The 12,084-nt window shown below is 50.9% G+C and overlaps 1 protein-coding gene across 2 annotated transcripts in view; it reads right to left on the bottom strand.

The window, feature by feature from the left end:
- FBXO42 (F-box protein 42) overlaps positions 1 to 12,084 on the bottom strand; it is a 48,596-nt gene that overhangs the window by 13,329 nt on the left and 23,183 nt on the right. For both annotated transcript variants that reach the window (XM_087755169.1, XM_087755172.1), the window contains one exon: positions 9,441 to 9,575. In XM_087755169.1, coding sequence (XP_087611295.1) covers positions 9,441 to 9,575 — 135 coding nt within the window. The remainder of the gene's footprint in view (positions 1 to 9,440; positions 9,576 to 12,084) is intronic.

Raw genomic sequence — 12,084 nt, forward strand, 5'->3', positions numbered from 1 at the left:
ATGCTGAAAAGCGACGTGCATCGGTCGGCCCTCGACAGCCAGCCGCCCCGTCCCTGCTCGAGGTTACCTTTGCGCGTCGCAAACGGGGACCAGGATAAAAATTCTCCGCATCCATCCCGGAGGCCGATAAAGGCGATAGTGGGAAAAATTCCTCCGTTAATCTCTGGAGGGATCTGCGCCCAGGGAGCTTCTCTCTGAGAATCTAAATCCCACAAGGTTAAAGCAACAAGCTATTTTTCATGCCTTTCTGCTCGATCCATGCCGATAGTGTCTTAAGAAGGGCTGCTCCACACAGAGAGACACAAGAAAGCTTCTAGTGAGACGAATGCCGTACAGGCGGATTTAAAATCCGGAATAAATCCCTCTCCCTCTCATCATCCAGGAGACGACTATTACCAAAACCATTCCTTATCAAGCCTCTCACTCTAATAGATGCGCAGGCTTGCTGGTTTTACCGCGCCAAGGTCGCCAGCTCCATTTGAGCAAGCGCTCCTGAAAAACCCCTGGCAGCTCTTCGGACCAGCTGGGTGTCTCCTTTTCAACAGGAGCAAGAAGTGGTGGCAGGCTGTGGAATGCAATGGGGAAGGGACAGAAAAACCAGCTCCCCTCTTTCAGGGCTTGTCTTGACCACAGCCTACACAGAGCCCCAGGTCCTCCATGTCAGAGACCTCAATGGAAGAGATCCAGCACGCTATGGACTAAAACAAACCCATGGGCTCAAGGATGAACGGATCTCCTCCGACCCGACTCCGTTTCTGCACCAATGTACAAATGCTCAGCTCTTCCCTTGCCTCAAAGGGAACCGCAAGTCCCCGGACCTGCACTGAGGCAGGAAGAAAACCAGATCTTTGCTTAAAATTTCCATTTCCCTTCAAGCCACTTCTTTCCCAGCCTCCTCCGTTGCATTTTCCCCTCCGTATTCCCCCGCCATATATTCCTACCACATCAGGCCAAACTGTCCGAGGCAGGACAGGAGGGTGTCCGAGGAGTAAAGCATCTCTTCCCTTTCATCTGTGCTGACGAAAGCAGGCGAGCCATCGCTCCGAGGAGCAAATTTCCCACAGCAGGGACTGTTTTTCCCCCCAGGTTTCATCTGCAGATAAAAATTTGCTGAACTTCCCACTATTGCGGCGCACCAAGAGCGGGGAATGGGAGAGAGAAACCACCAGTCGCTTTGGCTTGCTGATACAAAACCATCTTTACCCAGTCTCGGCACCACCGTGACAGCTCGCTTAGCTGTCCCCTGGCAGGGACAGCCACGGGAGCACAGGCAGAGCAGCATCTACCCAGCAAAAGGCAGCGGACGGAGCCATTTCATCCGATGCCACGCGACTCCGGCAGAGCCGACTCGCCCAACGCCACGAACAGGATCAGCCACGAGCTCATCCCCATCACAAGCAAGCTCAGCGCTCCCTCGGGCAGAGGCATCGCCTGTGCCGGCGATGTGAGCCGGCTCTGCCGCCGCCGGCCCTGAGTCCTGGGCCCGTTCCCACCTCCGTGCGCGGGCGGGTTGGCTTCTTCAAAGCAATTCCCGCCCGCCTCCGGCGCCGCATTCTTGCAATGCCACGCACGCCGGTGCCGGAGAGGCGATGGCAGCAGCATCCCAGTGTCCCTGCAGACAAGGTGAGGGCCAGCCACTCCTTATTTTAATTGCCGAACAAACTCTGCCCCCCACCCTCAAGCTGTAAGAAAGGAATGAAGTTATGGGGTGACTTAATGACCTCTGCAGATATTGGGAGCATTTGGAAATGCTGCAGCAACCCGGCCTGGGTGCATCGATAAGGATAACTCACTCAGTGCCGGCTGGGGCAAGGGGCAGGCTGCAGCCGGGCACGATCAGGGCAGGGAGGAATGGAGAAAGCCACGCAGTGAGACGTTTTTCAGATGCGGTGCTCAAGAATAGGAGGCACGGGTATTTTTTCTTAAACCCTGGTAGCGGTAGTCCGCATCCATTTCCCATCACGCTGACCAGCTAAAGAGTTCAAGGGCTTTACTTCTGAAGCATTTAAACAACCACTCTCTCCAAGCAGGTGCTTTTTTTTTTTTTCTTGTAGGGAGCAGACTCCCAGGCAGAAAGCCTCCAAGAGCTGTACAGACCCCTGGGAAGAAGAGGGAAACCTTTCAGCTTTTCCTGCCTGGTTCGGCGAAGGTGTTTGCAGGATAGATCCAAACAGCAGACGGTACACCCAATTTGCGTGTCTCTTCTACCTCTGCGTCCCCGGCATAACTCTGCAACGCTGCTGGGTGAGTGGCGGCGGGGTGTCCATCCCCGGGGCACGAGCTGCCCCGCACACAACAAGCGATGCTGGATGAGCATGACTGAGATGACGGATCCAGACGACGAAAAGCCTTCAGAGGTTAAATGCAAACAGCCAGAGAGGCCGTGAGAACAGAGGAGGACAGGGCCTGGCAAATCAAAGGGAGGGTAGATGTGTGTTGTAAACCTAAATCCACTCAGATTAGGCATCTAATCACCGCCGCAGAGCAATCCTATTGAACCCAAACAGCGATGGATTAATCTCCTGGAAACCAGCCCTCCACGCACAAGCAGCGCTTTCCCAACAAGGTGTCACAGCTTTTGGGGAAAAAAAAAAAAAAAAAAACAAAAAAAAAACCCACCAAAACTTTCACCTGCTGATTTGTCATCTCTTGCCCTTGCAATATTTCACTTTTAATAACACATTTCATTAGAGACATTTTTCAAAACCACCCAAGTGAAGAAAGGAAGAAATTAGCATCCCGTCTGCCTCGCACAGACTAACCGAGGGACCGAAAGGCACTGCGAAACACCCGAGCTCCGCGGAGCCGCAGCTCAGAGCCTGCCAAACAAGCTCTGGGCTTGCTCTCTGCAAGGGCAGTAATGAAGTTTCAACTCTATATTCAAGGATGTCGCTTCCTTTGGAGAGCAGGGCGTAGCTTACCGTTTCCAAACGCAGCAAACCTCCCTGCAAGGTTGTGTTTTGCAATAGGAATTGTTTAAAGTTTGCACAGATGCAGTTTTCACTTGGGAGCAGCAGACCACCGCCCCTCATACCTGCAACGGGACGCCCCCGACGTGCTTTGCAGCATTTCTATATGTACCGCCAGCTAGATTGCTCCAGTTACCAGGATTCTTCTTCAAAAGATGCACTTTGCCTTTTATTTCCACGCTGCAGCTTAAGATTTTAGAAAGGCTTCATCCTTCAGTGCTCTCCGTCACTCCCAGCCCGAGAGGAGAACCCCAGGCTGGAGGACATGGCTGTCAAAGGCTACTATCACTTTGCTCCTTGATTACTCACCTCCTTGTAAACCTGTGAGCCCAAAGAGGGGAAAAAACTCAATATATTTAGTCGGTGAAAGCAATTCCAAGCAACCCGTGCTGCAACAGCATCCGTCCCGAAGGGTGGCACAAACGAAGGCCAGAAACTCATGTTTTTGTTTCGGAAGGGCAGAACTTCGCTGCGTGATAAGCAAGCTGCGGTCAGGCAGCAGGCTCACCAGAATTAATGCAGAGTTTCCAGTGGGGTCAAGGCACTCGGGGCTTGAGTGCTCAAAGAGCATTTTGATCGTGGTGGGAAAGTCAGAGATTTTTTCAATGATAATGCGGAAAGTTTTAGCTCTGCGAAGGCAGAAATATGCCCTACTGCTACTAAACTCAAAGGAAGAAACAAACCAGATCAGGAAAAGTTTTCCTCTCTTCCAGGCTTTGTTCAATACTACGACAGCAGCAAGCCACCGTACATATTGCGTGGGATTTCCATCCGTTTCATTAACCTGTTCTACTTTGAAGTCCCAGACACCCGCAGCCAGTAGCTGCTGTCATAATTAGAGACGTTATTCTGTGCCAGGTATCAGCCTTTCACTCCTTTTGGTTCCCAGGAGGCCAGCAGCTGTGACATGGCTTTAGCGTGCTCAAGGTGATCCCAAGTTTTTATTAAAAAGTTAGGCATGCCTTCAATTAAAAAGGGCCGTAAAAAGGCCTGGAGTGGTGTTGCTCCAGGTTCAGAGACACATGGGTACACGAAGACCATTTTGCCGTCCTCCCCTCGAGGGCTGTAAGTGGGAACGAGTTGGGCTAAATTTTGGAAGTTTGTTTTCAAAACCTGCTTCTCCTGGTTTCCTTCCTTACGTACACAGCAAGGTGTTTGTTTTGCTAAGAAACACCTCGCAAACGGCGTCTCGGGGACCGGCAGCAGTCTGCGGACTGAGAAATGCTGCTCTAGAGAGGCTACCGGCATGGTCAGGTCAGGATTTTGCAGGTTTTTTTAAATCCCCAAAGCAAGGACGTGCCTTAGATCACTCGCTACGTTACCGCAAGGCAAATCACTCTGCAACGGGACCAGAAGAATTGCAATACGGGGCCAGAGCAGAGTATTTCAGTAACGAGTCTCAGCTGGTTAGCGCTATTCAGGAAAAAGATGATGCCAAACTCCACCAAGGACTGAACAATCTCCACAGCCTCAGGAGATCTTCAGACATGGTGGGTTTTAAATCCAAACGGGAGAAGGTTTCTACTGCTCTGTTTACTCTTTAGAAACCCCACCGATCCTTTGGACCGCCCTGCAGCCACGGGTCCTGCGCGTTATTTATGCCGTGCGTGAAAGTGCCGTACCGATTTGCGGAGGCGGAGGGCTGGATGTCTGCTGGCTCCACAACCCTGTCCCTTCCTCGGGAAGCCCAGTCCTTCGCTCTGGGTCACGTCTCCTTTCAGCTCCACAAATCTCACACCACTGAGGAGGCCCCCGAACAAGGAAGCTCACCCCGGATCCGGGACCAGCATTATGAAACTTCACCGACTGTTTTGAAAACTTGCCGCTGTTTTCTAGAAGGAGATGATGAAAATAGGGCTGCTTTTTTTTTTTTCTCCGCTCGGGGCAAGGTTTTTGCACAGCTTCGTCAAGGGCAAACCGCTCCGCTTGCGCTCGACGACTAACGGACAGGTTTCTGGCTCCCTCAGCCAAGAGAGCCTCCCACGGCACGGGGACCACATCTGATACAACCCCCTCGGGCGGGTGACAGCAGAGTCTCTCCTACCTCCTTTGGGCTGTTAGTTTTGTTGACACAACACCATCAAAGGCACCTTCCCCTCAGCTCACAAGGGGAAACCCGATCCTCAAACTCCAGCAGCTCCCACTCAAAGCGCGGAGGGGACCTGGGGGAAGAGGAACCGCCGTGGGAGAGGTTCTTTTGCACACTTACTGCGTCGCGTTACGGCTACCCACGAAGTTTTACGTGCAAACTTCAGGCTGAAGGTCTCTACTCATTTTCAGGCTAAAGCAGGGAGGATCAGCCACTCTGATGTGGCTGCGCCTTGACGCTGTGAACACGGACACAGAGGATCAGAGCATCTAACGAACGAGTTTTGCCTCCAAGCCTGTTTTTATCCTGAAATCTTGAGAAAGAGATGAAAAGCTTTCCTACCTCCCCAGCAAAAGGGAATGCGGCATAACTGCAGGGAGACAAAAACACCAGGAAGCAAGTCCTGGGGAGCTTCACCCCCCGGCGGAAGGGTGGACGCGGGGCCGGCCGCACGGCGAGCCTTTCTGCAGCAAACAGGAAAAGCGGAGCCGCGAGTCTCCTGAACTCCTCTGATATCGGAGGGGGATATCATGGCCTGGCAGTGGGAAAACACACTGCGTCGAGGGAGGGCGTGGGGTCTTTCCAGCTCTCTTGCCTTCCCAGGTAGCCGTAGGGAAGATGGTAGCAAAGAGGGGATCACGCTTGGCTGAGGATGATAAAGCAGAAACAACAGGGAGGATGCACAGACCCCGCAGGACTTCAGCTAGCGTTCCTCTCCCTCCAAAGACCTGGTCTTTATATTGTCATTCCTTACTTTATAAGCACAGTAAAAGACCCTGTTTTAAAAAAAAAAAGCTTCCACCTCTGTCCTGTAAGCCCCTGGGAGCACGGACAAAGCTACTGGCATTTTTCTCTCTGATTTAAAGAGGGTATTTCCTAGTTTAGTGTAGGGTTCTGGCAGCCAGAAGCCAAGTGCAGGGCTCCTGAGGAATATAAACTAACAAATACAGGAAGGGAGAAAGTCTGCAGAAACCCAGTCTGAAATAGCACAGGCAGGCCAGAAGGATAGCTGCCTGGAGATACGCTCTCAATTCTGCCTGTAAATTATCCGCTGCAGCCTGAGGATGACACGAACAGGAGACACAGACGACGGTAAAGGGCTGGGGTCAGTGCTGATGGCCGAGGCAGCCTCTCCCAGCAGTTTTCATTGCACACAGGTGGAAGGAATCCCATCAAGAGCGTTTCACAGACCCGCATGGAAACAGGACAAACCTTCCCTGCCACCGGCACAGCAGATCCAGGGCCGAATCCTGGGTTAGCCAACTTGAGGAGTCAGCAGCCCCACGCCAAAGCCCTCATCACGGGAACCCCTGCATGACCCGCTGCATTAAGTCCTGAGAGTCTCCATTTCAAAACGGGTTTTGGGTTCTTTCCTGGCTGTTTTCGCTGCACGAGAGCTCGTCGCTGGGGAGCACCAGGGGACTATGGCCGCCAAAGCCATCCTGCCTGCGCCCTCGCTGCGAAAGCGGCGTGCTGCAGCTTGAGTTAGAGGAGTCGAGACTAACCCTTGCCTCTAGCTGGATCAACAGACTCCAGCGTAAACCACCTCCAGTCCTCCATCGGGTTCTCCTCTGTGCAGATAGGCTAAAAGTCAAAGAAGTGCCCGGATTAATTATGCAAATAACGGCAAAGAAAGCATCCCCAACACAGGGAGAAAGGCACCTGCCTCCCAGGGACCACCTACCCTGGGATAACATTGCAGGCTTCCCACATAACACAGGCCGTTAATGATCACTCCCCTCCTGCTCCAGCAAGATGTGGGAGTGAAGGAGGTGGAAAGCAGCTCCAAAGTGGCCAGAAAAGCTTGAGGGAGAAGAGTTTAGAGGCATTCCTGTTCACGTTCCTAAAATAGAGATCCTGCTGCCTTACCCTCCTTTGTAGAGCATTAAGCCCCACCAGTAAAAAGCGCTACATAAAAGCTAGGCATTAACTCTCTTGTTCTGCTCCAGCCTAATAAGTAGAAAGTCAATGCCATTGTTTTAGATCTAAGCAAAAAAATACTTTGAAACCTCAAAAATTAGGGTTTTTGGAAGCAATTACCTCCCTCCTCCGTCTCCGAGACTAAAGAAACACAGGCCAATTATTTCTTTGAAGGCTAAATATTTACTCCTAGATGAAGTGCAGCAGCTCAGGCTGGAGATGAATTTTCCAGCTCTGATGTCATCTAATGCCTGCAAGTCAGAAAACCCAAACGAAAACAGGTATGAACAAACAACAACAAAAAAAGGGTGTTTTCTCCTGGAAAAGCCCTTCAGAGGGGAATGGGATGAAGCTGTTTCAGCTCACCTGAGCTGCGTCCAAGGCATTTCGCATGGCCCTGGCCCCACGTTCCCATTCCCTTTAGGCAGCCCTACCCAGGTCTCATTAGATAAGATGCCCATGCTTAATGAGGGCGCAAGTAAAGCACGATCAAACCTCTCCAAGCCAGAAGTGGCCTTACGGAAAAGCCACCGCCTTATTCTGGAGCAAGACCTACCCTATAGAGTCCACAGGGCCAGGTGTGGGAACTCCTCCTCAACCTCCAGGAGCAATTAGCCTGCATACACATCGAGCATCAATCAATCAATCAATGTCAGCTCTTCTTTAAAAAAAAAAAGAAACAACAAAAAAACCCCAAAAAACCAACCCCCTCCTGCCTTATTTAAGTCTGACTCCCAAGTTTCAAAAGCTCTCTGCTTTTGCCCCCTCCAGTCACTATTCTTTCCCAGGCAGCGGGTGCCAACCCTCTGGTTAAGGGCACTGAGAAAAAAAAAGCAGCTATGTGTAAGAAACCACCACCGGCACAAGCGCGAGGTGACTCATTGCCTCTGAAGACGGAGGAACAAGAGCGCTCTCTGTTCAGTGAGCCTGCCTGAAGTTTCAGTTGCGATCCCATCTCCCTACACGCGCTCATGACAGCATACAGAAATATTTCCTCGGGGGATCTTCCCATGGGACTTAACTCTGACACATATTCCCACAGGACTCGTTCTTTTAAAAGTGTTATTTGTTAGTAAGGCAGTGGGAATTTGACTTTGCGAAATACCAAGAGAGTGACTGAGCAGAGCTGGGTGCCGGCGGCTGGACTCGTTAACGCGACTGCGAGTCGTGCCCCGCATTCAATCCGACGGAAGAACTCGCTGGGCTGCAAGAACAGATGTCCTGGGTCAGAGCAGAGGTCTGCATCGCCCGGTATCCTGTTTATGCCACCCATGGCCTCTTCTCTACCCCTGAGCAGAGGGAGAGCTCTACGGCAGGGAAGGAGGAACAGCGACAGCCTGTTTCCACATACGTGTAGGCTGTGGTTTGTTTTCTTCCTCCATTTTAAATCCATGGCTGCTTAATTCTCACCTGTAGGCACCATACAGTAGACGTGCAGACGCAAAAACCAAAAATATTAAGAGTTGTGTAGACTGATAGCCAGTGAGCGGTCACCAAGCACCAAGTTTCGTGTTAACATTTCAAAGTGACACCCAACCAATTCCCAGATAACACCAGTACGCAGAAACATCGAGATTTTGGAGGACTTCACGCAAGGAAAAAAAGCGTCAGACAAGAAAATATCACTTTAAACAATAACTGAGGACATGAAGCAGGGTTAGAGGGAGTCTGCGCCCAAGCAGACAAGTCAGCAAGGAGCGCTTGGTGGATGCTCAGCTCCTTTGCTTCTTCCTGCTCTCCATTAAATGCAAGGCTTTTGCTGAAATGGCTAGTTTAATACCGACTTCCTCCCGCTTCCTCGTTTTGCTTTTGTTCTTCCCTCTCTTCATCAAAATGTAAAGCTTTTGCCAAAATGGCTAGCTTAATACTGACTAACCCCCCCAAGAGCTTCCCCCAATTCTTCTGCTTTTCTCCAAGTTATTTTAGTCAAATTCAGAAATATAAGGAAAACAAGCATGCCGTGTGTGACATTTTGAGTACAAAAACCAGTGTGGGAAATCATTTGTGGTGTTTTCCTGCCCTGCTCAGAGCGTGTGGACTGCAGGAATGTACCTGTTTTCCCACGCTCTCCCGGTTGCTGTGGGTAGCCCGCACGGGCATGTCTCCTCCACTCCTCAAAATACCTGTGAAGTGGCAGCTACCAAAGTTGTTAAAAAAAACCCAAACCAATAAAGTCTCAGCTTTGGGACAAGGACTGTTATCAACGCAGGTAAGTGTCACTCATCCTGCGTGGCACGAGCCAGCACCGAGCAGCTGCTCCAAAGAGAAACAACCCAGCGCGGTGCTGCGGGCAGGAGGATACGCATGGTCTGCGGCAAAAAAAAAAAAAAAGGGATATAACCTGAAAACTGGTCAGATAATGATAAAACACGTGGGAAAATACAGAATCAGACCAGCCAGCCCTGGGGACGAGGTAAGTTTTGCTGAAGTGGCGGGGGAGTTGCACATCTGCCACCTCTCACCTGATGCCAGGGGCCGGATCCACTCCTTGCTATTCAGGTCAAGTCTCCAGAGGTCGTTGAAGGCGGCGTTACAACTGCTCTGCGTGCAGCCACCGAACACGTACATCGACTGGTTAGCATCATAGTAACACGCACCTAGGAAAAAAAGCAAGCACACAGATTAGCCAAGTCTCTGACCTTCATGGTTTTGGGTGAAAAAAAGACCATTTTCTTTTCCCCCTGAGTTTCAGACGGGAGAAAAGCAGCCAGGCTGCCCCGACTTCAATAAAACCACGGGCCAGCTCAGGGGTATCCCTGACCAGTGTAAACCTCCAGCAAGAACCTTCCGAGACGCTTATCCCCTCAAGCAGAGCTGCTTCTGAAAGTGCAAAGAAAGCTGCCTGAGAAGGCTGTAGTTAATTAGATAAGCTATGATTAACGCACTCAGCACACCTTCTCTAAGCTAGATCGTATGGTTCATAGGGTCGCCAACTTCGACTAAGAAACTGGCCTGTGTACCTAGACCTGCTCGCTTATTTTTTTTTCCAAAGCTGACAGTATTTTATCCTATCCCATTATGGAAAAGCACCGCTAAACACAGGCATCTTAGGCGAGCATTCCCTTTGCTCCTTATGGGAAAGGATTAGGCAGCGAGATGGGGAACAGGGAGGGAACACGATACTTGACAACCCCTCAAAGATACCCAGGGAAATAAAGAGCTTTTGGCCCCAAACCAAACTCCACAGCAAAAAAAAAAGAAATATGCAAGCGTCTGCATTTGGCAGTTCGCGTCCTGTGGTACCCAGGCACCTCTCACGAAGTAAATTAAACATAAGACAGAGCAGAGAGGACTTGCTCAGCGTATCAGCCTTGGAGGACGAGTAAGATTCAAACGTGTTCGGAAAGTTAAACCCCTGCAATTACAAAGAGGATTTCCTAATTTCTGCGTTTCCCCTCCTCAAATGCAACGAGCCCCGTTGGCTTCAGATGATGACCCCTTGCCTTTCGCCTTCTCGGGATCCCTGCAAGGCAGCGGTATCTCTTCCACGTCTTGCCTAACTCACGAGAAGCGGGACGGGCGCCTGATGGTGACGCTGGAAGAGCAAGCTCATCCCTCGGCGGCAGCTTTGATAGACAAACTCACGCCGGCTCCTAAGCTTGCAAACCAAGGACCAGGGAGGGAAGGAGACTTCAGCCCCTGGTGTGGGTGTTCTTCTGCACCTGCACCCGCACCCTCCGATCGGCCGGGTGCTGTCTGCTCCGCTGACCTGCGTGTGACGGCAACGCGTTTGAAATTCAATCCTCCCTTGACCCGACACAGCCTGAAAAAAAATCTCAATTCTTGGGATTTCTGTAAAATTCTTCCCTTTCTTCCCCCAGAGCTTTGGTAAAAAGTGTACAGCGTGGCTGGCAGGAAGGGCAAGCTTGTTTCTGAAGCCTCGATCTGTCTGTTGGGTGTTGCTCTGTTCATTACTGTTAAATGTGTCCTGGGAGATGCAGTCTCCAGGCACCAGGAATTCAGCAGCATGCATACAGACGGTCCCAAAACACTAAATCCTGCGTGCTGTCCCTTAGCACCAGCCAGGGGAGCACCGGCACTCGTCTCAAACAGGACTCGCTGCTTGAATCCCACTCAGAACCAAAGCATCTCTTCGTAAAGCCCAACTTCATACACAAGTGCCCTCAAAAAAAGTAATAAAAATCTAATATCAACTCTTTCAACACCACCAAGGTCTCCCCAGTGACTCCTCAAGCATTTATTATCAAGTCTAGCGAGATGAAAAACCACAATAAATCATATCCACGCACACATGTGCCAGCGCGTAGTAGAAAGCCACAGTATTTAATGCTCTGGGAACACTGAAGGGTACCAGCCGGGGCTCGGAGGGAGCAGGAGTCATCGCCCTTGCGATGACAAGCGATATATTGCCCAACATGAAAAGCAAGAGGAAAAGTCAAAGTTCAGGCGGGGAGCCCACGGCGCGGGGCAGCCTCTGGCCCTGGGTCTGAGACGGAGGTGAGAAGCACTTGTGTTTATGCAGGAGTCCCTCCGCGGAGCATCTCCAGGTTGAGGACCACGTGCTGTCGTAAATAACCAGCCCAAGGGACGACAAGGTGAAGGATTAGCACGCAAATACAGCGGCTTTGATAAAAAGCACCAATATTTATTCTGCGCTGAAGCAAAAGCGGAGGTAGATGCATGGCAGGGGTGCGAGTTGCACCGGTCCTTCCCTCTCGCTCCATCACATGTTGTACACAGCTGCTCACCAGTTAAAAAATAAAAATAGATTCAGATGAGCTGACCTGACGGGACGCAGGACGGCTCCGGAGCTTGTACAGACATAAAGGCTTTTTTTCTTTTTGAAACAGCAGCAAAAAGATAGAAGAAAATAGCCTAAAAAAGGAGCAGCTGGAGTGAAAGGCTGATAACCCACTTCTGGTAGCAAGAGAAAATGATTCAGAGCAAAGCCTCTCACGAGTCCCTGCTTCCAGCTTCACCCTAGACCAGTACAAGCACGTCCCTGGTTTCCAATGATCCAACCCCGCAGCCCTAATTTTGCAGGCCAGCGGTATGTATTTCCAGCGTGAAAGAGCTCTTAAACGCAGCCCACCCATACATATGCCAGCAATATTCATCTCGCTGCTCTGAATGAATCGCAACGCC

The sequence above is a fragment of the Nipponia nippon genome, unplaced genomic scaffold, assembly GCF_047370975.1.
Source record: "Nipponia nippon isolate SJK-2023a ecotype South Korea unplaced genomic scaffold, ASM4737097v1 scaffold_19, whole genome shotgun sequence".
NCBI lineage: Eukaryota > Metazoa > Chordata > Aves > Pelecaniformes > Threskiornithidae > Nipponia > Nipponia nippon.